Raw genomic sequence first — 27732 nt, 5'->3', positions numbered from 1 at the left:
GATGCCTAGCTACATTAATAACGTGAGCTGTGTGTTACCCATCCATACTGTAAATGTCCGTAGGGTTTTCACAGGCTCCCGTGCTTGCTTTCCACGCTCTTTGTTCAGTAACACAATAACATAAAGCATCAAAAATACTACTCTGGCCAGACTAAGAACAGATGCAAAGTCTGCTGAACATTACACCTAAATTTACAGTTCATACATGTATTTTTGCTTTTAGCTTTAAAGGGATCAAAGGCAATTATTCGCATTTATTAAAAAACTTTCAATTAACTTGGCACCATAGTGCACAAATGTAAGTTTCCCAAATCAAATCAATATCCAGGTTACGGTCACTACTCATGCAATATCTTAACACTTACATTTGCATGCACAAGTAGGCACACTTGGTGTTTGAACAGTCTCTTCAGCCATACGAATTCTGATGTTTTGCCTTCTTATTTGAAAGAAAAAAGAACTGGAAATGAACTGTACCTGAACTTTTCTTTTTGTTGTTCCTATATTTGGAGAGGGGACTGAGGAAAGGGGCTGGACAATTTAAAACCAGCTTGCAATTCTGAAATCTCAGGACTCACCAAACGCTTGCTACTTCATCAAAGGAAACTTTTATAGCATAAGCCTTGATTACAACTGGCAAAAGCCAGCACAAGAGGCAACATCACATGGAAACGAAAAGCACAATAATTCTAATCCGTGTCAAAGCTTAATAGTTATAGGATCATTCTTACCTTCATACTCTGAATGTTCTTTAGCATAACATCTCCGATTCTTTGGTAATCTCCTTTAATGTGAGCATTAGAGCGGCCTTCCCTGTCAGCAGCAGAAATATCACACACTTCAGTCACGGAATAAAACCACATAATCACTTACAAGCACAGAAAGGAACTCAACAGCTCATTTCTTTTGAATTCCTGACCCCATGCTCTTTTGGCCCAGGAGTGTGCAAGGAATCTTCCTGACAGACATGTAATTCCCAGGTACGGTACACCCTTCACCCAGCCTGGCTTGCACTTTTATCAACAGAGAGGGCAGGCACTTAACAGAAGGATCAGACCTTTAAAGAAAATTGCAAGCATTTTTAAACACACCAGAGAAGGCTGGAATTGTCTGGAGAAAAAGGAAGACATCAAAATCCCATCACAATATGTGGGCTTAGAGCAGAAGGATAATTCTGTTCAGAAGCAAGGATTGCACTCTGGCATAGGACCCACAGGTGTTCCTCCTCTGAAAAGCTTGCTGCTTGTGCGACGGACAGTGGGCCAAAAAAATAGCCATCTAGCACCTGGGTTTGACTCATAACTTACATACTGGCAGGAATTTTCTCTCAGTGTGTCACTTTTGGTATTAAAAACGCAAACTGCTCCCTCCCACCCAGCCAGCTGCACTTGGGTGGGTGCTCCATTTGGGAGAAACCCAGCTCCTGATGAAAGAGATATTCCTGCTTCTAAACCAATGTGTGAGACAGGCAGGGATACCACACTCTGACTGAATCCAAACACAACTTTTAGAACACACAAGAGGAAAAATAATGAATGTGAGAACCTGTTACAGATCTGTTCCAACCAAGTTAGGTTTTCAAAGGAAAACCACTAAGGGGGGGTGTGGGGAGAACCACCATCCCCCTCCCCTTTCCATTTTCTAATACTGCATCCAAGTCTCCCACCGCATGGCTTTTTCAAAATTTGTCCTCAATTGTTAAAATTCAGTTCAACTCCCACATCTGAGTATTGGGAGACAGATCCAGTCCTGGTGTGAGCAACTGCAACTCAGTCAAAGAAATGCACTACCTTGGAAGAGAACGGAATTATAAACAAGCTCTAAATGAACCCAAGCATAACAGGACGTCTGTTCTGTGTCACTGCTAAATGGAGATACTGTTTTTCAACCACTTGCAGTAATCCACACTTCTAAGAAAATTCTGTGTGCAGTGAAGGAGTAAGTGGACAACCAGGTGGTAAATCTGTCCATTCCTTAGTATCAGCAATTTAGCCAGAGAGGTCCCACACTCACCAAATCATAGAGGATGCAGCTCTTGTTAGGAATGTACTTTCACTGGTAAGACACATTTTTTATTTAAAAAAATCCATGTTATTACATTAACAGATGCATATTCAGACATGCATTTCATTTTGTAAAGTTAAACATGGTTATGTTCATGCTGGGTAATCTCTCTGCATGTTTTTCTAACTGGAAAATGTGGAGGGCACAGCTTATGAATACTACACAGTAACATCTATTTTACCCTTCAACAGACAAAGAGACTCAGCTGATAAACAAGGGATTGCTCCATGTTCATTTGAACAATATTAATTTTCATAGGCTGTCTTTAATTATTTCCTATTATGTTAAGTCTCCCAGGCACTCACATGCCTATTTAAGCAAGAAAAATACAGTTCTCAACAAGATTTTTTAATGTTTTTTCTGAACCCAAAGGTTACACCGGGGTAGGAAGCTGGGTTGTGTCAATGGTAACTTTAATTAGTATTGCCAGTTTTGCAAAAGCACTACATTAGATCAACACTGCCATAGCCAAAACACACCCAAGAAATGGTCTATATTGCAAGGAACTGCAGAGGTATGTATGGACATTACAAGACTACAATCTCCACACTACCTGCAATTTTTCTCTCCAGGAAGCCTCTGCCTGTCAAGTCGTCTCCCCCCTACACTGTTCCCTGCCTTTCCCTTCCCCCATGTCCTATCCATCCAGCAGCTCTCCCCACTGAGAGGCTGTAAAAAAAACTTTCCAGCCTCTAAAGCTCTGCTCAAAGTGGCGCATAACAAAGTGCCCCCGACCGAAAACCACAACCATTTGAAGTCCAAGGCAGTAGCACCGCACTGGCAGGAAGCAAAGGAAAGTCGTCCTCCACCCGTGCAGCCAGCATGCAGCTTCCCACCCCAAATGGTTCACGCTGCGCTGCTGCACACAATCCCAGAAATGTCAAAGCCAGATGAATTTGTGCTGCTGCCAGTAACGACGTGGTATTTGGTAATTATCTCTAGAAGAATTCTTGCTTTATGTGCTATTCTCTAACTCACTGGCATTGCCTTGATCCTTTTTTTATGTCTCTACTTCGGATTTAATCTCATGGACTTCAGCAGTTTGGTACCTTTCTGATTTACTGCCAAGATAAATATTAAGTACATCATTACACACTGCTATTTCTAAATAGCAATTGCTTTTCTGATCTCAAGACTACAATACAGGTTGGCTAGAACACTCATTGCAAACTTCTACTAGCTAGCTAGCTAGTAGAAATTTGACCCCCAGGCTACCAAAGTCATAGTGAGTCCCTGACTTTGTGAACTTCAGCTAATATTTAGGGCAGTTGTTCATTGAACAGTCAGGTCCTTATTTTTCCTGTAAGTTGGCCCCCCGGCCCCTGTTCAGCACAGCCAGCACTGACTGCTTGCACAGCATCTCATCGCATCAGTCACACACATTCCCCTTCATTGGCTTTGGCCACAGACTGGTCTGAGGCTTTTTTTTTTTTTAAACAGTTTGAGGGCTTTCAAATCTTACTCCACATCTTGGCAGAGTGACAAAGAGGGAGAGAAGGGGGTTCCCCAAAAGCAACAGCCTCTCTCCAGCTGCTGACTGAACAGAAGAGCTGAATCACACCAGAGCCCTCAGCCTGGGCCAAAAGAGATAACGTGCTGCAGGCAGATGTGTACTGCTGGAAGAAATAAAACCCTAAAAAGATCCAGAAATGCGATGGCCAGGTATTGCTCCTTGTTCCAGTCAGTCTCCATGCTTTGGTTATTTATTTATACACAAATGCTGTCTCTTTCAACAGAGATGATTTTCCCACTGGGGGTGGTGCATATGCATGTAGGATGTGATGTTGAACAGAGGGGTGGGCACAGCTGAAGCCAGGCACGGGGGAAAACGATAGCTTCACACCTGCCTCCTAAACCCCACCCCAGCTCTCTGCTGGACTCCACAGTAATCCCTATGCTACACTGCCTTCTTCCCCAGCTCCTCAAGATGCAAATCCCAAGTAAACAAGAAGAAGAGACACACCAAGAGACGAGCATCCAAATGCAGAGAATATTAAAATAAAAACCAAACATTGGACCCATCAGATGGTCTCTTACTGCTTCAACAGCAGCAGAGAAGAGAGCTCTCCCTGTGGTGTATGTTTTGAATAACAACACTCAGCTTGCTGGGGGTGGAAGAAGCTGCTCATTTGTTGTGCATCGATGGCTAAATTGTTCTTCTTACTCCTTGTTTTCACGGGTCACTGTTTGAACATGGTATCTATCTGCCAGTGACAAAGGACAGAGCTCAGGGACCAGGTTCTTTTCATCAGGAGCTGATTTATGACCCCCAGCTCCACAGAAGATGTAGGAGGTGCTTTCCCCACACATAATGGGCCCTCACTCCACTGACATTGTGTGGGGAAGTCTAAAGCCACTGAAAACCATGCTGAATAGTGCAGATATTATTCTATAATAAGCTTATTTCCCATTTTTGTCCAAAGAGTCCCTTTGCTTTTACAGTAATCCAAGTGTACAATTACAAACAAAGAGGAGGAGACTGACTGTGGTGGTTTGGTGTCTGACAGGGTTTTGGTAGCAGTGGAGGGGGCTACAGAGGTGGCTCCTGTAAGAGGCTTCAAGAAGCTCCCCCGGCTCCAGTTTCAGACCCGCCTCTGGGCAAAACCAGGCCAATGGAGCCTCTGCGAATAACTCTATTTAAGAGTGAAAGAACCTGTTGAGGGAGTTCCTTGTTCGTGGTTCTTTGCTGGTGAGGAGAGGAGGGAGATGAGAGACAGACAACCCTGCGGACATCCGGGTCAGTGAGGCAGGAGAGGGGGAGCTGTGCCGGAGCAGAGGTTCCCCCGCGGCCCACGCTGGGGTGGCAGCTGAGCCCCTGGAGCCCAGCGGTGGCCCAGAGGTCGCCCTGAAGCCTGCGGAGGGCCCCGGGCCGGAGGAGCAGGGACCGGGCCCGGAGCAGCCGCGACTCCGAGGCAGCCCGCGCTGGAGCCGCCCGTCGGTGGGAGGGCGGCAGCCCCGGGAGGGACCCGCGCTGGGGGGTTCTGGGGAGCTGCGGCCCCGCGGGAAGGACTCCCGTTGGGGCAGTGGGTGGAGGGCTGTCTGCCGGGAGAGGGACCCCGCGGTGGGGCAGGGGAGGGCTGCGAGGGCCCCTCTCCCTGAGGGGGAAGTAGCCGCGGAGACACCTTGTGCCGGACGGACTGTGACCCCCATTCCCTGCCCCCTGCGCTGCTGGGGGGGAAGAGGGAGCAGAGCTGAGCCCGGGAAGACCGGAGGGGTGGGGGGGAAGGTGTGTTTTCAAGACCTGGTTGTGCTTCTCATTATCCTTGATGGTGGTGGTTGTTTATTAAATTGATGTTCTCCCCAAGTTGAGTCTGTCTTTTGCCCATGACCATAACTGGTGAGTGAGCCCTCCCTGTCCTTTGTCTCAATCCTGGATCCTTTTGGTTGTATTTTCTCCTCCTCATCCCTCAGGGGATGGGGTAGACGGGAGTGAGCGGCTGCGGATGCATTGTTGCCAGCTGGGTGGGCTCTAACACCGACTTCTGTACGTGATAAGAACTACAGTACAAATTACTAAAAATGCCCACCAGCTCGACTTACAGGGACTGGGCAAGCAGCTACGTTGGATTTTCAAATTACATAAACGTCTCAGTGGACATAATTGAAAAATAAATGGAAAGAAATCTCAAGTCAGCCCATACTATCCTCAGTCACCCAGGAATGGTAGTAGAAGGAACAGAAATTTGATGGGGATGGTGGGAAGGCAAAGAAGGAGAGAAAGATATCTCAACAGATTCCCCCCCCCCCCCCCCCCAGGTGAATATAAAAAACTTTGATTGCAGCCCTTCAATTGCAGCAAAAAAAAAATGGTTGCCGCAAATGATATTTACAGTGTGTGACCTTCTGTTACATGCTTCCTTCTGGATACTATAGCTTGTCTTTGAGCACTTAGACACTTTTGACTTTTTAAGAGTATTAGTAACTGAAGTTCTAATATTGAGAAATACCTTAAACATTTCCCTTACAACTGCTTTTTAAATAAGAGGAACATTTTGTAAATGGAAGAGAAGAGTCGATAGAAGCAAAACACCCTTTTCCTTGCTCACACCCTGCTATATTACACAGCACCTCTTATTGCCCTGCCCATTCCAGATGATGCTGAAGCTGTCTTTTCGGCAGTACGTTGTGCACAAAACACTGCTCAGAGCCTAAGAAATGTACTGCTGAAACCACCAGAGCTTCCCAGAGTCCCACCAAAACTTTAGGGAATGTGCACACATTTGAAGACTTTGGGCTGGCTATCCATCCCTGTTGCAGGAGAAATCACATTGACTGCGAGCATGTCTCAGTAATGCTTTTAAACGGTAAGAGATCACAGCAAGTAACACCATTGCATGGGAATATACTGAAAACACAACAACATTTCATACTTTGCCGTGGCACCTCCTCAGAGGTAATCCTGGGCACATCCTGCTGGGAGAGCCACAGAGCTGAAAATAACATAGCTCTGGGTGTGACTAATGGATCCTGGACGAGCTATTTCTCTCCCACCATTTCAAATTTATTTGGGTGTAGCACGGCTCTAATCCCCAGAAGTACCCAACAGTGACTTCAGCAATGCAAACTGTCCTCTCAAAAGCGAGCGCAATGCACTGGCACCAAGCCCCTCTTAATGTCTTTGTTTCAGGAATCCACACTGCCTGACTGAAGTTTGTATTACAATACATACTTCATTTCTGTACACAGGACAAAGACACTTTCAAAACTGTTCTCTTCATCCCTCTTCACTAGGCACGAAGGACCAGCTGAATAGTCAGCACTCCTGCATTTGAGAAGGCAGATAAGGATTGCTGCCTTGTTTATATAAACTGTTTATCAGGCTGTTCTTCCTGACCGCAAGTACTACTTCCCAAACAAAAAATGGTTAATAAATCAACATTTAGCTCATCTTTCTACACCTCCCTGAGTGCTTTTTATTACAGGTTTTCAAACTGGCTTCCATGAATCCTGATTGAGCCTCCTCCTTTCATATGCTAAGATCCAAGAGCGTTTTTTGCAAATTACCAGCTGTTCATTTCTCAGCCGCATCTGGTAGTGCTGTGGTAGCAGCTTTCCTCAGAAGTGCCTGTGAACTGGGTGTCAAACTACTCGCTTCCCTGGGAGAAGATGAGTCTGCCTGCATTTCTGGAAAGTACGTCACAGTTTTTCTTCCTAGCACATGGATAAGGCCCAAAATGCAGATTCATACTACCTGATAGGGCTTCCTAGGGCAGAAATAGCTATCCTGACTTGCCCTAGCATTGCTCTCTCCAGTGCTTAGTGGTTGACCAAGGGGGAGAAACTTACGGTTCTCCATTTGCCACCTTCTGTCAGAATTTTCAGAAACCAGTATGGCAACTTGCAATACAAACATTTAAAGGGGTGTGGAAAGATGAGCTCAGGTTTTTTTTGGCTGGAAAACGGTGCTTGTGGCCCAAATGAATAGCCTATTAAACAGCGTAGACAAATGTAGGAGCAAACCCTAACTGACTTCTCAGATTCGACTGTCCGGATGCCAGCATGTCACGCTTTGCCTGCACTACCCACACCTCTTCCTCCTTGCCATAAAATCTCTCAAGCCCTGGGAAATAGGAGCGAGCTTTACGTCACTGAGATATGCCTCTCATATTTCCTCACAGCAAAAAGGGTTGGGAACTCCTGGCCTTGCATCCAAAGCCTTGCTAAGGAGCAACCTGGATGAGTCCTGGCAGCCAGGACCAGGACCTGGATGCCCGGGTTCCAGACACAGCTCTCCTGGCACTTGCTAACAGGACAGCCTGACATGCATTGTTCCCTCTCTCACATCAGGCAGCTTCCAGCTCTTTTTCCCTCCTCCTCCCTTGCTGCTAGACAAGGCAGATCCCCATGCCTGCCTGCATCCACCAAAGGTCATCCTTCCTCTCCTCCAACTACAATGCCTCTACAGGTGTATTTTCACTTGGTCCCAGGAACATGGTCATTTCTCCTGAACAGAGGGCTTAGCACAGTCAGGGCAACCGAGGGGATTCATGGGCTGCTTCACTGGCCCTGCAACAGCACCGGCAGGGCAGAAAACATCGCCCAGAGCATGGTATGACTGCACTTAGGATGCTGTACAGTAAAACTACCACCAGGAACCTGCTCAGTTTCATGGCCAGAAAGAAACTCTGGCTGTGAAAAAAGCAGCAACTTCCTATATTCTGCAGTTGGGTACTGGTGTCAGTATCAGTTTCACGTCTTGTTAAAAACTTTATCACTATGCAGTAGACACCGAGACGTGCTGCTCTTAGGAAATACAGTACTAAAGAGAAAAATGGGTGAATTTTGTAAAGAAACAAATCAGACGTGACAGAATCTAACTGGGTCAAAAGGATACCAGCCCTTAAGGTGTTCAGTAGCAAACAGCCTGCCTCTGATGGCAGATTCAAACAGTTCAGAAGACTTCAAGCAAGCCAGAAATGCTTTTAATAACATGCACAACCTGAGCTTCTTTGAGCCAAATACTAAAAGTCCATAGATGTTTTAACAAATTAAAACCACAGAGACATCTAACAATTGTTACGTGCGACCCTCCCCGGCCTTGCTCTCCTCACAGCTCTTTTGCGGAGCATCAGCTTCAAAGCGACCCAAGTCCTAAGAGACCAGGGAATGGCATCCCGTAAGAGTTTCCAACATGCAGCACAAAGGTTTGAAACAAACCTTAGACAAACAGACTGATGCCTAGACAAAGTGAGCAGGCACATTACGTTGATAAAACCCAGCATCCTTCTCACTGGGAGAACACAGATGACTGGTTGTGGGAGGCTCTTCCTCTCAGACAAGCTCCCACAACACACCTGGGTAGCTAGGGGCTTCCAGTAGCCGGATGAAGTCCACAACGCTTTCGTTCAAAGGCCCTTTTTTTTTTTTTCCCCAGGACATGCCACCCTCTGATGAATGCAGAGCACGCTCATGTCTCAGGACCAGCATCCCACCTTCCTCCCCCCTCCACCTGCCTGGAAATTTAAAAGAGCTGACACAGAAGAGTCAGATTTAAATGAGTTGGCTTGAATCCTGCCCACACCTGCCTGCAGCAGTGCCACCGGCTCAGCCAGGCCCATGAGGAGCTACGCAGCTGATGTAGAGGCTGGGCAGCGCTCTGCACTGCAGTGGCAAACACAGCCAAAGCCCGCTGTCTTAAAACCACCTGGGGCCAAAGACAGAGGTACAATCATGGTAGTACAGACACTGAGCTAAGTGACCTTGGCCACACTGCTGAAGAAATTCCCTACCACATTGCCACCAGCTTCTTCTACATGCTGAGGGGCTGTTAATTTTTGTCACTTACTGTTTAATTAAACAGTAATCTCTATAGGATAAGGTTTATTGCTTGCAGCTTATCTTGGCATCTGTGGCATTATATAAAAACACCAACACCCAAAATAACACCTGCCAGCAAATCTGCCTCCCTTCCTAAGACACGTATTCAAATCTTCCCAAACTTTAAAAAACAAATACCATCTACAACACTGGTATTATGTTAGGTACACCCACGCTGTTGGTTGCAAATTAGATGCAGACCAGAGGCAGGAACGTGACTGCTTTTTTGTCAAGTGAATCAGAGCAGCCAACAGAGAATTCCCAGTGGCTTTATGCTAACTGTGGAAGGACATGCAATAGCTTAGCTGAAGAACAAGGTGCCCAGCTGGGACAAACTTATCTCAGCAGAATATTTTTGAACAAATTTGGATTGCAAAGTAACTTCATAGCAGATCATCACTTTGTATCATAGGTTAACTGCAGTTTAAGTATGATATTAGGAGCCTTAAACTGAGGTTTACTGCTCTGTGAAACCATAGCCTTGGGACACAAGGAAAAGCTGAAAACCAAAAGACTCGCCCAGCTCTAAAAGAAGCTAACTGAAAAGGGAGAAACAAAATAAAACCATGGAAGGTCTAAAAGCCTAAATATTCTTTCTTTTAATGGACCTCCCCCCACTTACTACAATGCCACCTTTCCACAGAAGGCTGTTATTGCAGCATCATCCAATTTCTTAAAAACATCACACCTGAACAGCAGGTTGGCATCCACCTGTACCACCACCAGCAAACAGAAGGATATAGGGGGAAATCTCTATTTCAACACATGCCCCAGAAGGCTCGCTAGATTAGACTGGTCTGATAGACAGCAGAACTCAGCCCTTTACTAGTTGTATAATTTTTTTTTTCTCACCTTGTAGTCGTAACCCCAACCAGTTGAGGATTAACCTCAACTACTGTTAATCCTACACAACGGTTGGAGAAATAATCACTATTTTATAACACTTGAAAGGGCCTTCTCGGAGTACCTGCAATAAATGTTCCTTACTGGAAAGCAATTAATTGCAGTAAGAATCCCGAATGGATTAGAACAGTAGCAGCCCAATGAAAAAAAAGGAAGACAGAGGCAGAATTGCTGTGCAGCACATGCCTTAGGACTAACCTTACATCAAGCATCAACCACAGAGTCCTGGGAGAGGATGTCAGCTCTAAGAGGCAGCATCACACTCCCCTCTTCTCAGAAAATAGCTGCTAATTCTGGAACTGTGCAGGGTGAGTTTGGATAGCACTAGTCTGCAATGTGTTGTGCTCTCATTCAATGACCTTGCTCATCATATCACAAGAGCTAAACTCATGCACTCTAAGACTGTGGTTTGCCTTTTTTTTTTTTATTAATTAAAGAGGCATTAAACTGATTAGTGCTCATCAGGTCTGCCTCCTCTGCTTTCACGTGATATTCCATTGTCAATTTTCTAACCGAGAAGGAAAAGCTGAGATCCCAACACTGAAGATAAGCTACCAAAAAATGCCTACACAGACCAAGACAATCTAGTCCAGACAGGTCTAATCAGATGAAGGACAGAGCTTCTGTCTGCTGCCTCTGCTCAGATATCAGTGGTCAAATGAACGGAGTTAAGAGTCCTGCCAGGGAAGAATTACTCACTTCATAGTAATTTCACAAAAATGCCATGTTTTACTGTCACTACTATGCTAAAGATAGATTATTTTTAAGCCTAGTGTCCTCTTTCAACACTCTGTCAATTTGTAGAGTGCACTGTAGACCCTGAGAGTGTCAAAGCTGCAGTGCTGCAGAATGGGAAGCTGGTCTCTGAAATTCCCCCCAGCCTACATCTACTTGACAGAAACAGGACTTGGTCCTTCACCGCTCCCTCTTTATTACTGACGAGCCTTGCTTGCAACATGTTCTTCGGAAGAGCTACCATATAGAAACACTGACACTTGGCAAGACAAAGCTTCATCCAGAATCATGATTTCATTTGCATATGTTTGTACCTGAGATATCCAAACGACAGTTTGTCAAGTAAACACGAACAAAGCATGATTCAATACACCCAGCCTCTTAATAAACAACACCTGGGACTTTCAGAAATGAATCATTACAGTAGATCACAAAGAGCTAGCAAAAAGAGAATGCAAAAATGCTAAACTGCATGAAATAGCACAGCTAAATAACAAACAACAATCTTACCACAGAGCAAGTCTCTGCTCAATTTCCTTGAGAAAACCAGTGTGAAATTTGTGCAAAGGTTCGAAGTTGGAGAAAATGAGATTTTTCAGTGTTTCGGGCATGCAATCCTCTTTACTCACTGCATTCTGAAACCACTACAAAGAGAAAAGAAGCAAAATTATCAGGGGGTGGAATGCAGTATGGTCATTTGCTGTCTTTATATACCTAACCCAAATATATCTAACACAGTAAGGCTCTTGCTGGCACTAGGAAAACAACCCAGGCTACGCTGACACTCCTACATGCCGAAGTGGTGCTCTTATCAGCAGTCAGGCCCCTCATAGTTAAAAAAAGACACTCCCTTCCCCTTTGCCATCACTGATCAAATCTTGAAAATTCTTTTCAAGCCCAAACTGGTTCATCAATACAAACGGAATTTGCCAATGCTGTAGGTGCAAGAGAATGAGCATTGCAACACTTGCAAATGTCCCAGTAAACCCCAAAAATATGCTCTGCGTTTTCTTTTGCTGAGTTCCGTCTGAAATCCCTTGGACAGGAGTTGGTACAGTAAGCACTCAAGCCTATGTTGCTGTGTGCAGATAAAGAACATCATGCACTTTACAAAGTGAACAAGTAGAAGGACAGCACTTTGCACTTCCAAGGCAAGATGCTGGAGGGTCAGTGCCAAACACTGTTAAGACTGCAACAGGCTCCTGCTCAGTTTTGCTCTGTATTCTCTTTATTTCACCCTAATAGACCTATGGCTGACATAAAGCCATAGGACTAGGGGGCTTGCCAAGGTGGTACAGATTATTCTCTTCAACATGATAACATTACTCCCTCCTCGCTGCCCTGAGGGGTTCCGGCTATCTATGGTTGACTTCCAGCAGTGCCTAGAAGGCCGTTGGGACCACAGAAGGCTGTTACAGCAATCTTGATTGATACTCCATCAGTTGGAGCTGACCCAGATCTGGGATAAAGACAGATCCTTCCCAAGTCTCCCTCTCCCCTGCTTAATCTCTGCACTGAGCACAGCTAAGGTTGAAGAACTGCACACCTACCAAGTCTCAAAATTCATGCATGACACTTTTTCCTTCTACCTTTTCCAGTGATGCTGGCTACTTGTTCACTCTCAGTGTCCTCCTAGGCCAGTCATCTGTGGAGCACAGCTGATGGGCCTGATGATTAGCTTAGAGCTAGTTGTATGGCTCTTGGTGGCACAGAAAAGTCAAATTTGCCTAACCACAAGAATAAAGGCCAGGGTGGGAAATGGGGTTTAGCTCTGAAGAACTATAACTTTCTGTTTCTGCAGCCACTGGGTGAAATAGAAGACAAAAACAACACATCTGCTGTTGAGACTGCAGCAATGAACACCGTCCCACAGAACCTGGCCTCTTCCCTTGTTGGCCTGGTTTCCCAGAAAGCCAGGGAAAGTAGGTATCTTGCTGCCTGTAACCACCGTGCTGCTCCAGCCTGCATTGGATAGCGTCAGATCAACTGCATCTGCCATGCGGTCTCCTGGAACAGATGAGAAGCTGGGGAGAAGGCATCTCTCCCTGGCTCCCAGCTGGTACCAACAGACTCTTCCCTGCAGCACATCCTCCTTACCACAACACTTAACGCAGGAGATGGCAATGCACCTCTCGCAGAGTTTCACACACTGGGCGATTAAAAATGCTGGGAGGTCTGGAGCTGGCAGCCCTGCTGAAATACTGTGAGGGCCTTTGGATCCAGTGCCCTTTTAGAGACGATTGTTATTTGAGGCCAAATCTTGCACACATTACTCCTGGAAGTTCAATAAGATGGTGTGTGCGCAAAGGCAGCATGTATTTGCCTTGGTGATTTTAACAATCATGCTCTGATCAGATGTCACAGATTAATGACTTGTTTAACAGACAGTTTCTCTTACTGAAAACCCAGAATCGTTCAAATAGGTACTCCACAATATTTCATGTTAAATGGAGAGCATTTAATCCAGAAGAAAACATTTGTATGTCCCCCTAGGGAGCTACCTGAGTTTTAAGAGAAGTCACTGAAAACCCACAGGCATTTTTAGTAATTACAACCATGAAGTATGAGAGCAAGAAAAAAAATAACTGAAGTGTGTCCCAAGTTCCTCAACCTGATACAGCTTCATAGTGCATGTTACTAACCACAGTGCAAATCTCTGCTTTCTGCTTTTTGTGTTAGTTCTTCCCTAGAGCTGTACTCCCGTGTACTGCAGAGAATACCTACAGAATATAAAAGTAGCATGGAACAGCTAAGATGTTAAATGGAGCAGATGAAGTACTACTGCTGACGACAGCTTCACATGTTTCATGAGTAATGCTCAAGTAAACATACCGATGTGATGACTTCAAGGTCCTTCAGGTATGTTCGTTCTGTGGTCGCGACTTCTTTAGCAATGAAGTAAGCTTTCTCAGTTGGGAATCTCTGCAAATTGGAAACGCATTAGGTTTTCATCTGCTTTTATGGAGTTGCTTTCTGTAGGAAAAAACTGCAGACAACAATCACCAAGAGAGTTACAAACTAGTGACCCTTGCTTGTGGTTACTGTGACTCATACTTGAATGTTGCTAAGCCCTGAAGCCCTGAAAACAATCCTTCCTCGCAAACACAAGAGAACAAGCACTTTCTATGAGTCTTGAGAGACTTTTTTTCTGCCAAGGTGATTTCTACAGCTCTGGGGTGCTGATGTTCCTTTCAGCTTATTCCATACATCTGGAGCAGGACGTATTCTGAAGTTCACAAAGAAATCCCTTGCAGGCCAGATAACCATTTGAATAAAAATTGACAAATATCAAATTGGATAAAATGACAAAAATTAGTGTCTGATTATTACAAGTTTCATTGTCAGGATAAGAATCCACAGTAAAATTACTCTCAAAAAAAGTCAAATCTGTAAGATTTTTCCAGTGTGGCTGGACAACCTAACAGTGGCAGAGGGGAAGGCTTTCAGGGTAAGCTACAGATTTCAAATTTCAGGAAAAAAAACGCAGACAAATCATCCTGTGTTATCCAAGAGGCAAAAGTAGTTTTGACCTCTTAATTCTGAAGAGCCAAAGGATCCCAACTGATCTTGCTCTGTATTGCTCACGAAGCAAAAAGCAAGAGCAAAACATCCATAGATCTTCTGCTTCACATTTCCTCCCTGAAGATCAATGATGCAGACGATGCACTAGAAAGGGATGCAAGGGAAGACTGCGTGGGCATTTCCTTGTCAGTATACAACCCCATAGGAACCATCATCAGCTGGTATATTGCTGTAACTTGGACTGACACAGATAATCGTTGAGTCTATTAATAGATTCTTGACTTTTCTTCTCAAATTCCTCTCACATATTTTGCTAACTATGCACAGTGGGAAAAGAGATCTTCCTTACACATGCTCCCACTTTCCAGCAAAGCCATCTAAGTTCCTACCTTCTTCTTCCTGAGATGCTCCAAGCTCAGAAGCAGCAGGCGACAGAAGGACAAGAGCAGCCCCCCTCACCCTGCAGCACAGGAAGGATGAGCCAGCAGGCACCCAGAACACCCTGGCTTAGACAGAATCACGTCTACCTTCAAAAAGCGGTTTTGGATGTGATGCTCCCTTATGGCTTTGCTGCAATGATGGGCCTGAGCCAAACACTCCCAGCTGAATGCTGCCGGCTGTGGCTCAGACAGAGCGTTTTCTACTCCCACAACCAAATGCTCCCAGTGGTGCTCCCAGCAGAGACAGATTGGAGAGCCTGGGTTGGACATTCCTGCAGAGGCTCAACACTGTTCCTTTTCCTTCTGTCCCCTGGAAATTTTCCCTCCAATAATATGTTGGAGTTGACAGTTTTGTTACTACAAACTACTAAACTCCATTCCTTAAAAATAAGCTAGAGTTATAGGAGACGCTGTTAAAACAAGCTCTTAAGGTTGCAACCAACAGGACTGGCCCAGATTTATCCCACATTAACCTCAGGGACACAGAGCTACCCATCTTCTCTCTGCTGCTTAAAAAGGAGCTGGGGCCCCTAACTCCTGCACCTCTGTTCAGGAGAATGAATCCAGGGCACTGAACCCTCAGCTACAACAGTCTGTGTTTCCGGCCTGACCTGCTCCAAACTGTGAGTCTGGCCTCAGGAGCACAGGGATGTTCTTGGACACACTGTGACTGAGGACAGCAGATACCAAGCGGCCCAAATCAAGTTATCTGTGTGAATCTATGTTGAGGAAGGTGCAGGGAGTCTAGATATTAGTCACTTTGACAAACAACAGTAGTTGCAACACAACACAGAGAAGAGAGCCAAGGCCAATTGCCTCTACCTTACCTTTTTCTTGACCTCTTCCTCATCATCAGTCCTGATGCATGATGGGTCATTCAGCAAAGGGCTGATCAAGGGAGATGACTGCTTGGCATCAGGGCTCAAGTTTGGAGATAAAGACATATTCGCCACTGATGGTCCTCCTTGGGAATTGATGGAAAGCTCTGAAAGGTGAGGGCTGCCAGTCAGAGAACCTGCTAAAAAAATTGTAAAAGAAAAGTCAGTTAGGACAGGTTCTCTCTAGAAAGGACCAAAAAGAGTTACAACTTTAAGTTGCAGCATGTGAAATTACACTACAAGACACAGCCATCAGGGTCCTCAAACTAGTCCAAATGGACTTGAAGCCAGAGGAACCGCATCCACTTGCATTAACCAAGGGACTGGAGCGTTCTTTTAGCTGATGAAACTGGCTGAAATTAGTGTCTCTGTAGGGAAGGGATCAAGGCATACATGACTGAGCTACAATATTTACTGGTAAACATCAAATTAATACCAAATTTTTCACCATTGTAACCCACTCTATGAAACAGAATAAATACAACAACAAGGGAAGTCATCCTAGGAGTGCCATTCTTTCTAGCAAAGTAGAACTTCAAAGACTCAAATCAGTACTTCATGGGGAGCTACAGGACACAAGTTAGAACAAATTTATCTAGTGGAAGTCTAGAGAAAAAGAAACATGACTTTCTACAGCAGTGTTGCTGCTAAGACCAGTCAAATCTAATGTGAAGGGAGAAAACTACTAGTTCCCCAATTTCTACACACAACACAAGTATGTATATTATACCTTGTAGGTCTTTCCATGCTCCTCTGATTGTTTGGGATGGAAATGCTAGCATTACATTTACATAAGAAAAGCAATACTTTTAATGCACAAAGCATGACAACTTTATATTATCACAGATATAAAGTCCCATTTAATTTTTGATTAAAAATATTAAAGAATTAGACAATTAGTTACACTTCCATGGATTCATATACACTACATCAAATATTACTGAAATCAGCATTTGTCTTCTGGGAGGCAGCCAGACTACTGACTGCACAAAGGAAAGAGTTTGCCAAAAATGCCCAGTGTTCTCCCAGTTATCCCCTCCTCCAAAGCTCTGAAAATCTAAACCTGTTTTGGAAGATGGATCTGTCATGTGGAAGAACACTTACAGTCTGTACCATTTTGGCATCACACATTAATATCCAACAAAAAAAAAATGTGACAAGCTCTTGATTACCACGGCTAATAGGCTATCTAGGATTAAATGTAAAACACATACATTGCTGTATATAATTAAGGTCAAATACATTTTACTATCATGTGTTTATGTCCTCCCTAGATTATGATAGGTAAGCGTTCCTGTTGCTACAACACAGCTGAGATACTCCAGTAAACAGAGGCACCAATAAATATAATTAGGCCAGTAGTAAAACCTATTTATTTTCTGGAAGAACTCAAGATTTATTGCTAGAACATGAATGTTTTCCAATTCCAAATCAGTTCATGTTTAATATGTCATTCCTTTGAAAAGAAAAGGAAAAAAACAATAGTTATCAGTTTACGTAACCATGACAGTTATGTAGCCTATTATAAATCAAAGTCAAAGTAGTATTTGTCTGAAATAAAGGTCTGTATTATTACAGCAAACAAGAAAGGATTTACCAACAGTTTCACACTAAATCAATGTTCAGTGAAATTTGAAAAAATGCCACAGCTTGTTACACAAATGTCAATTTTATTGACACTAGCACACAACTGTATACAGTGTTTTCGGAAGAAATGGAATTCATCATTGAGAAACAGTGAAACAGATTAATAGCAAGGTTGTAAGGTTAAAAGTACTTAACTCTACATTACAAAAGACATAAGAAAAGTGGTATTACCTCAAACGTGGAAACAAAGAAATTCTGGCACTATGCCTGTCATATGACAGCGAATAAATGATTTGCACCTCTGTGAGAAGTTCACAGGCATTATAGTCTAGGAGTTAAATAGCACCTATCTGTGATAGATAGATATATCGACATATCTACCTACCTATTTATAATCCTAGCTCTAACTTCTGATGTACTGGAATTTTTATCAGTACAACTCCAGCATTTCAAACTATAAAATATCAAATAGACAATGAATTAAAAAGACTTCCTAACCTACACTTGGAAGACATGATTTGGGAAAAGTATTATAGAAAGTATCACAATAAAATGTGCCTGGTGGCTCACAGCTTTGAGTATATGCCCCATTGATTAAAGACTTGCACATCAGTACATCAGTGACATTCTGAAAGTTATTTTGCAGCTAGTTGAAATGCTACATCCTCCTTGTGGACATGAGCAGTGACCAAATCCAACCATCACCACCTACAATCAAGAGCTGAGTTACACCCCATCTGTCACTATGCTGAGCAAGTGCAAATTAAAGCTAAGTATAAGAAAGTGGCTATATTACAAAAGGGCCTCAAAACGCCGTTACGTTACCACATTCTGGGGCCTAATTACAATCAACACAGTCATAAAGATCAACACATTGGATGTTGTTCTGGTAAAGGTGGGAAACAAATTCATTCTGCTGTGAGAAAGTCAGTAAATCATGAAGAAATGAAAATGGAAAGTCTTCTCTCCCCCATCACCAATCATGTGTCATGCTGATGGGTCATGGCAATGCTGCAAAGTGCCTGTCTCTTTTTCATGGAGGTGAGGAACAAATAACCTGCATTAACCAAACAGTCTTTTCTCTGTGTTTCATCTGACCTCCTGCCATGAAAGAGTATATTCATACAGGCTCTACTCATCAACTACATACTGCGGAATATAAACAGAAGCAGAAGGGAGAAGACCAATCTCATTTACAAGGTACTAAAATTCCTCACATTTTACCCTAAAGGATTCCTTGATTGACAGGCAATTATTAGCACGTCAGTTGCCAGATATCAAGTGGTACTGCACAGTACGTCAGAGGCCTGAAACGTTTGCAGCTGGTAACATGGAATTGTCTTTGCTCCTACTTCAAGTGACTTTTATTTAGATTCAGATTTGGGCCACCTTTCAAATATAATGGAGCCAGCTATATACACACAAAGCAGGAGACAAGTACAAAAGGATGTTTATCTAAGGATTGCTTAAGCACATACTAAAACTATATCCTTGGTAGAGTGGGTAGGAATTAAGCATGTGCTTCAGTTCTTTCCTGAGCTTGGGTTTAAGAAGAGAAACAAACACTGGTTGATGACAGTGGCAAATAATGAGAATGCACTTTACCACGGTATGCCAAATTAGCTCATCAGTGCCAAAATACCTGGAGTGACTCTTAGTTCCACTGAGCTAATTTACTCTCCAGACATCAGGGAAAGGTGCTGCAGTAGGGAAGGTGACAGAAAAAGTAAACCTTGGTTGAAACCTAACTTTAAAAAAAAAATAATCTATGAAATGACAACAGCATTTTACACAGCCACAAGACATGAAACTGCAGGTTATTGTCCTAGTTTTATACGTGTCTCAAATCATTCCCCATCAACATACATGTTCCATGTGCTAAGTAAAATAAAGACAGTGGCTAAAATCAAATACTTAATAACTATACCTCTGTCAAAACACACATCACAGTGGCTTGCTGCAATTTGGTGGCGGGAATGCATGGGAGTGCTGGCAAGGGGCAGCTGGGCTCTGCGCTTGACTGGCCAGCTGTGATCCATCCCACTAGCAGTATCTGCTTTACTCTAGGCTCCCATCATGCACAGATGTTAACCCATAGGGACTAGTGCTGAGGTTGGCATCTACAGGGCCTTGGGCTGGCTGAGCTTTAAAACACGGCTACTACCAGGGACAACACAGTTCAAATCAGTACTTTTCAGCTGATGAAGAACGTCTCTCCCAGAGGTGAATTCAAATCATAGGTGAGCTGAACTGCCTGCTGCCTCTTTCTTTGTTGACTACATAGACAGCATAAGATGATCTGAAATCCCTGGTTAGAGACTTTAACCTAACATGGGAGGGCTCCCCTTTTTGTGAGGAAGACAAATGGGACTCAGTGTATCCTGAAGATACTCCTCCTCTATTCCTTTTGTCCTGAGACTGCTGAAGGACAAACTCAGGCCATTTAGTGTTCTGCATCTGCTTCAGAAGAAACCGTTCCCATCCCTACACACTGTGTTTTAACAGCAAGGAAGAGTACAGCAGAGTTAAGATGCTCCTGCGTATGTTCCTCCTCTGTGGAATACCAAGAAGTGAAAACGACTCAATTATGGAAACTGAGAGGAAACATCAACCATTACTGAAGGTGACTGAAATTCTGCTGGAAAACTTCACGTACAGCTGCAGTGCTCACTAACTCAATTTTTAAGGGTTATATTGTTCTCATGGTTTATATTTATCACTAGAAATTAAAATGTGTTAAGAACCAGAAAAGTGCCTTTCTCAATATCTGGAACGTTGCAGGGCTTAATCTCTCTTAGGCCTGCTCCACAGCCTGCTCTGCAGTCAGGGGAAGCTTGTGACATCCTGATCCCAGTTACTCTGCTTTAAGGGCAGGTAAGTCTTTTCTAAAGTCCAGTCTGGTAGATGAAACCCAAGCTGTTGCCCCTTTGTCCTTTCCATTACTGAGCAGAACACTTCTGAAGGCTCTTTAATAAGAAAGTATCTGATAGAGCTGCCGCTGCTGTGGCCACACAGTTAGGTCTAGCTTAATTTTCCATAGTCACAGTGGTTGCATACCTCTAACTTCTACCTAAAAGTTTTGGTCAGAGAAAGAGGCATAGTACAAAATGACATGTGGGACAGACAGTACCAGATGAAGTGGCAGGAATTTTCATATGCACCTCACTAATGACTGAAGTACCTTAGATTAGAGCTTAATAAGGGTGTCCATCCCTTCCCTCCCCAGCTGTGAACCAGGCACAGCTGCACTGCTGAACAAACAAGAGTTATGGGACGGAGATTCTGCTCTGCTCTACCTCAATGCAAGAACAAAATCCCACTGACTTCCACGAAAGCTCGAGGAGGACCAGTTCATCAAGTTGCACTTCTCTTCCCTATTAAACAAAACAAGCTGGAGTGCTGGATACAGTTTGTTAGAATTAAAGATCTTGAACAGTGTTATACATCAGCCATAAATTTATGTACAAACATCCCTGAACGCAGTGCCAAAGAATTTGAGGAAGAACGGGAAGAAAAAAACAACTTGGGAAGAGATCCCATGTCACACATAACCAATAACTCTGCCTGGATTGAAGAGAAACATGACAGGGAGAAAGGTTCGCTTTGACTGCACAGCTCCAAAATGTGTGCCCATCGCAGGAGCGGCAGCGAATGACAAGGATTTGAGAGAGTGGTGCACCTTCTTAATGAACCAATTTCCTCATATTTAGGACAAAGCATCAGCCAGCAAATGGACAGAACAATTAAACCAGTGACAGTTTTACAGCAAAATACCAGTTAGAATGAGTAAAAGCCTTCAGTACAGGTAAAACTAAAAATAATTTAAAAAAATAATTAATTCCATGCATACACAGTTAAATGGCTTGACATGCTTATAGTCTCATCAAGCTTGGTGTTGGTTTAGTAGCCAGCAATCTCTCCAGTGGTAAAGGTCCATGCTTTATTGGATATACTGCAGTATTAGACAGTGGTGAGTGTGAAATCAGACAGTAACTGCTGTTGGCCTACATGAGGGTATACTCATATCTTAAGAACAAAGAGTGAACATTACAGCCAGAGAAGAATACAAGGTCACTGGGCATCAGTCCTTTGTCTAGCCTTGATCTTTCCAGACAGAAATAGAGCAACCTATAGAAGGATTCCCTGCTGTACCCAGGGTTAGGGTTGGTTTGCTTTTGTTTTTCTTTAAACCAACATGACATGGTGCTACAATAGAACTGAAAACGTTCAGCCCCCATGTAAGCTTGTGCCACAGATACTGTCCATTTCAACAAGATATCTCCCCAAGACTGCAGCTATGGCAGACGGACTCGATCATTGTTGGGTGCAGCCTTCACTAGGAAATGAAGGGCAATCCAATCATGCTCAATGTTGCCCAAATGCCTTTGAAAACAGATCTTCTTCCCCCCTCCCTCCACTCTTCCACTCCTCGACACGGTGTGGTTTCTCAACTTGAGACTCACAACCTCGTGGGTGGTTTTCTCCAATTCTGAGGTGAGGAGTGCTCTATGAGACAGGATCAGTGTAATAAGAGGAATTAGGTACTCCCAATACAAATAGGTATTTCTGCAGTAAAAGGACATTGAGACAGTGCTCCAAACAATGCAAGGAACAGAAGATACACCATGCTTTGAGGATAGACAGAACATTGAAAAGGCTTTTTCTCCCAGAGAGGTACATGCTGACAAAACAGTGCATACAATGAAACAAAAATGTTTCTCTTTAAACAGTATTAAACAAATGACAAAAATGAGAATGAAGTCCCCAGCATTTTCAATTTTAAAAATTAATTTTGACTATTGAGATTTATTTAAAAAAAAAAAAATAATCTATGCATGTGCACACACAGAAATCAGGAAAGGGCTGGATAAGTGAAACACTGCCAAGCTTATGGACTTTTGTTAGTGGGTCCAGGTGAGCTTTTTAGCAGGAAAGGGGAAAAATAAGGTTTCCACTGATCAAAGATTTTTAAGTACCTCATGGAAAAGCAACAGGCATGAGCTCTAACAGTCACTGAACTAAACAGAGACCTACCTCTGATCTTGCTGTAAACCATCAAAGGCAAAACCCCCTGTTTTCTTCTCAAAACAGGATTTGCAGCATTTTAAAGAAAGCATCTAATCTAATTTTAACAAGCTTGAAAGCTCTTGAATCAGAAAGCATTCATTTTCCTTCAACCTTCCATGTTCAATCAGCGATAGCTGTATCATTACTGGCTTTAGAGTTAATTTGTATCAGCAGGAACTGTGGATTTTTACAGTTCTCAGGGGCCAAAACTATACCAAAAAATCATCAATAAAAATTACACCTTAAAACTCAAATCATTCTAGAGCAAACTAAGTATTTACCATCACATCATGCAAATTTATGAACCTAAGGTCTTTACCCCCTTTACTGTAATAACACCACCATTACTTACACTCATACTTGTGAAAAAATGCCTGTGAATACACAGCTCAACCAGGCACACAGGCTTTCCAGATCTCATAACATTTAAAAGAAAGTGCTCACTGCTTTTAATAACAAACAACATAAAACAAGCTTATTCTACACACTCTTTATAGACCACAGAATTAAAACAGAAAACAAAATGCTCTAAAGAACTGCTACATGTCACCCAAACAAGGCTTTTTATTCATATGATGCCTTTGATTTTTAAGTAGAAGTTCTGTATTTTAAAGTATGAATGGCACCACACAGCCTAACCATATCAGGGAATGCAGAAGATGCCTTTGTTCAGGATCCACACGTTGCACAAGAATTATTTCCTTCATAAATAAGTAAATAAGACACACACCCTTGCCTAGGCATATTTCAGCAACTATAGAAATTACTGAAATAGAAGAGGAAAATGTTTGTTAATTTGAATTTCCCAGGATTTAAATTTCCTCCCTTTCTAGAACCTGACAGCACAGACAAAAATTTTTCCTAATGTAGCTTGACTGAAACCAGAGTCTACTGCTAACCACACCTGAGAAAAGTTACACATCAGTCTAATCTTTGGGCCCTCCTGATATCAACACTGCGTATCAGCCACTTACAATCAGAAACCCCAAACCCATCATCATCAAGTAGAAGACACCAACAAGCAGCTGGGTTTCTTACAAAAGGACTGTTCTCCTACCACTTGTGTTGGACAGCAGCTAACAAAGAAGAAGATGTATATATTAAAAATTGTTCCAGAAGATTCGATTTCCCTCATGTATTTAGGGTCTCTCTTATTTGGTATGGAGAAGAGGAATGATCACCTACACGAAGAGGAAAGAGATGTGCTAAAACGTACAGAAGCTGCCTTAAGAAACTACACTGTTCAGAGAGAGGAAGCATTATTGAAAAACTAAAAGGGCTTCCTTCACTTTATACGTGCCTGAACATGGAAACTCTTTCCTTCACATTCACTACCCTTTCCAGCTGGTAACAACCACACCGCTGAATGGATGATCTCCAGCGGCCCACATCCTTGCGCACAAAGGTAAGTGACGCTCAACTCCTTCACACGGGAGGGGAAGTCAGGAAAAACCTGGGATTGTTAATTTGTTTCTCAACAATTGCAGCAGATAAAATTTCATTCTAAAGTCACCTCTGACAGCAGTCCAATGCCTCATTATGACAAATGAGACTAGTTAAACAAACATGACATTTGACAAAATTTATAGGTCAGACATCCTTTCTTCTGTTGAAGAACTCTTCCAGAAATAGCCACAATTCATGCTAATTGCATATAAGTCATACTGATGAGATCTGAATCACTGGTTTTCAATATTCAAAATCAGGTCTGCTTCATCAGTTCAACTGATCAACACAATTCTTGTTCTACGAGTACCCTAAGAAACTACTGGAGCTTTAAACTCTAAGAAAAAAAAGTGGAAAGCACACCATGCCAAAGAGAACTGTAAATAAATAAGGCTAGACATTTTTAGTGTGCTTAAGACATTTCTTATTCTCCCCTTTTCCTTTGTCTTCCCAACCCTGGAGCCCCCCCGAAGAAATTTCTAGTTGATTATGGAGACTCTGCAAGTGTGTTTACGGTGGGACAGGAGACGACAGAAAAGGAAGAGCTATAAACAGGTCTTAGATCTAAGCCATTTTCCATTTGACTTTCTCTGGTCACCACCAAGTAATTGTATGTACAGATAGAGGCCAGACAAGAAGTTCTGGCATGAATACTACCACTTCAGAATGAACACAGCTTCAGAATGAATTACTTCAACTAATAAAAGTAGCTTCACAAATATCTGTGCCAACAGAAACTAGCCCTACAAATATTCAAGGGGGAAAACACAGTCCTGAAGCAGTCTGGTCTAATAATGCTAGCCCCATTTGGTGATCTGGTTCACAAATCATTGGTTTTTTCACCCTTTGCTGGGTTCTAATGATTATGTTCTGCGTTGCCAATGCTGCTGCTCTGTTGAGGAAATTCTGTCTAATTTTGCATGCCCTTTAATCTTGAAGCAAACTGGTAGATTGATTTAATTTTTCAAATGATTAACATGCAATTCTTTCATTATGCTCATCCATCTACTTTATAACTGATCTCAGCTCTGTATAGCTCACATCATGTACATGTAAACACAGCAAACCTAAAAACTTTCAGTTGCACTTTGACATTTTTCAGCTACAGACATTTCTATTCCAGCTTTTCTTTGATATAATTTATATTTAGCATGCACTACAATGGTTAATGGGATGCTATGTGTTAGACAGGCCTACAAGCTATGGGGGATTAAAGACAACAGCAGCACTAGGAGCAAATCATCTTCAGAGAACACCCCTCTCTGTCATGCACAAGGAATATGGATTTAAACCAAAACCAGTGCAGTCTAGGCCATTCAGGTATCAACCATTCAAAACTCCATACCTGCAATATCCTACGTAGGTCCTGGGTCCTACATCAACTTGCCACTATCCACATTTCCTTCACCCAGCCAAATTTATTCCCAAATTTTATATCCTAGGTCACTGAGGAAAACTAGATTCTAGAAAAGGCTGATATGAAAAAAACCTCCAGGAGAAGATCCTAACAGACCATAGCAAGTTTGAGCTGCTGCTGAGCATGATAAAACTTAAAATTGTCTGACACAACTTTTCTGCTGTCATTGTAGAAGATGACTGAATGTGGTCAAGTACTTGGAATAGCAAAGAAAGAATCAGAATGCCTTTTATCTATAGACTAACTACATCTGCACGTTACTTTGGGACAAACCCCTAAACTGCTTTTGCAACTAGTCTCCATATTCATCCAACTATGTGGACAGAGTTGGTTCAGCACAGTGATAAACTGCCTGAAGAGCCCAACAAGAGGCTTCTTCGACACCCTGTGGAAAGACAGGAGATTGAGTGGCTTAGGACTACTCATTCAGAGTAGACATAGCTGTTCAACGTTGCTGGGATTCAGCTCCCTCCTTCGCAGCAACTGCCTAAGGATATCTGCGAACTTGATGAGTATGGGATTTAAAAATTAATCGTTGAGAATAAAAAATTTATAACGGTGAATCAAAACTACCATCAGCCATGCTGAAAAATGTACTGGAACTGGTGGGAGAATCAAATCTTTTACTTAGTCTATAACTACCTCTGTTAGACTGGAGACACAGGTATGCTTAGACCACTGCTGTTGACCAGTATACGCAGATTAATCAATGCTTCCAATGACTAACTTGAACTGACAGGCTCCTCCTCCCATGTGTGCTTTGTGAACCAGAATAAGAATTCCCCCATCTCATGTAATTCACAGGCTTGCCCCAGAGGTTTCTGTTCTTTCCTGCAAGGTCTCTCTGTATTTGTCTCACAGAAACAAACTCCCAGATGAATTCTAAGGGACCAGATCCTGTATGAAAACATCAATTTAGAAATGCTCACTCATCATTTTTGGCAAGCACTCAGATATGAACCACATGTCTGGTGGAGGAATTTGGCCCACAGTCTGCTTTTAATTAAATGCTTGTCTACTGATATTAAATGGAGCTTCAGTGGCATAAAAACACTGCAAAAATGATTCATCCTAAATGAAATTATTTCCTATGTAATTTACAAACTATTTCCTCAAACTGGAATAATTCCGTATGCGTTTAAATGACAACCACTTAAACATTTAAAGTTGAAAAAATGCTAGGTGACAGAAAATAGAGAAAAATCCTCATATTTCATTTCTGAGGATAATATTCAAAAGGGAAAAGCTGTTGAGATGCTTTATTAGCAACTAGGCTAACTCCAGCTACCAGCAGGTCTGTTCTGACAAAATCATAAATCCATTACCTTTGTAGGCATATGAGAGAAGAAATCAGGCCTGAAAACAGTAACTGAAAAGATGCAAAATACTAGTAAACACCACTTAGAACTTTTTATATTCACTTAAATCCAAACAATATGAAATCTATTCACTTTTAAGTAGCAGAAACGACTGCAAATGCTTTTGTTGAAAATCCACTACTTGAACTCTAATTTTACTGGCTAGCAAAGCAATTAGTTAATTTGTCCAGATTGCTATTTCTTCAATGTGTAACTACTGGTACTTTTGCTGCACAGGCAGCAAAAAAAATCAAAAGGAGACTCATGCACTCACTCCCCATGCTCACACTATCGTCTAACACGGGCTTCAACTACCTATATTTCATCTTAAATATTGAGAAGTTCAAGGCAATTATTTTACAGCTATTCTAAATCCAAAACACAAACCACCTTCTTTTAGAATAATATACAAGCAAGCTTTTCCCTAATGATCAATCTCGCCGTTTCTAGATTCATGCTTTAAACTACAGGAACAAACAAGAGCATTCCCTGTTACCAAAATATCACTGCCTAAAGAGATGCTTTAAATCATTGCTGTTCAAAAATGAGGTATCTAATCTTTAAGAAAACCATCACACTAAAGGAGATGAGCAGATTAAAACCTACATTTACACAAAGATAAATTTTACTGCAAAAAAGTAAGGTATATAACAAGACATGCCTAAATACTGTAGTTATCTTTTTAAATATCCTTCACTCAGATTAAACTCTGTTTAAGTGTGCATAGACCAAGGCATTAGAAAAATTAAAAAGACTTCTTACTTTATTCTTTTTGTAAAAACAATCTTGAAAATTTTATATTGTCTAGATTTACAAAGTCCTGTAACTTGTTCATCAGTACTTATGTGGGTGCACGTACTGCGTGATGCAGACCACTGCAGGTGACCTGCAGTTCAGTCAATGCTGTTGTTCATTACTTAAAATTCTCAGATTTAACTCCCTTCCCCCACAAGAAAAATATATAACAGTTAAAATTAAGGCCAGTGTTAAAGAGCACA

The 27732-nt window shown here is 42.5% G+C and overlaps 1 protein-coding gene across 2 annotated transcripts in view; it reads right to left on the bottom strand.

Annotated features, from left to right (window-relative positions):
• Positions 1–27732, bottom strand: part of FARP1 (FERM, ARH/RhoGEF and pleckstrin domain protein 1) — a 169188-nt gene that overhangs the window by 16952 nt on the left and 124504 nt on the right. The window contains exons 13-16 of one of the 2 annotated variants that reach the window (XM_086482045.1): positions 15809–15996; positions 13852–13941; positions 11530–11663; positions 732–813 (exon numbers count right to left, since the gene is read on the bottom strand). In XM_086482045.1, coding sequence (XP_086338171.1) covers positions 732–813; positions 11530–11663; positions 13852–13941; positions 15809–15996 — 494 coding nt within the window. Of the gene's footprint in view, positions 1–731; positions 814–11529; positions 11664–13851; positions 13942–15808; positions 16000–27732 lie in introns of both variants that reach the window. The other variant, XM_086482046.1, reaches the window with a different exon arrangement.

This window comes from Leptosomus discolor, chromosome 1 (assembly GCF_034619465.1).
Source record: "Leptosomus discolor isolate bLepDis1 chromosome 1, bLepDis1.hap2, whole genome shotgun sequence".
Taxonomy (NCBI): domain Eukaryota; kingdom Metazoa; phylum Chordata; class Aves; order Leptosomiformes; family Leptosomidae; genus Leptosomus; species Leptosomus discolor.
The sequence above is the reverse complement of the archived record's forward strand: the minus strand, read 5'-3'. Positions and strand labels throughout refer to the sequence as shown.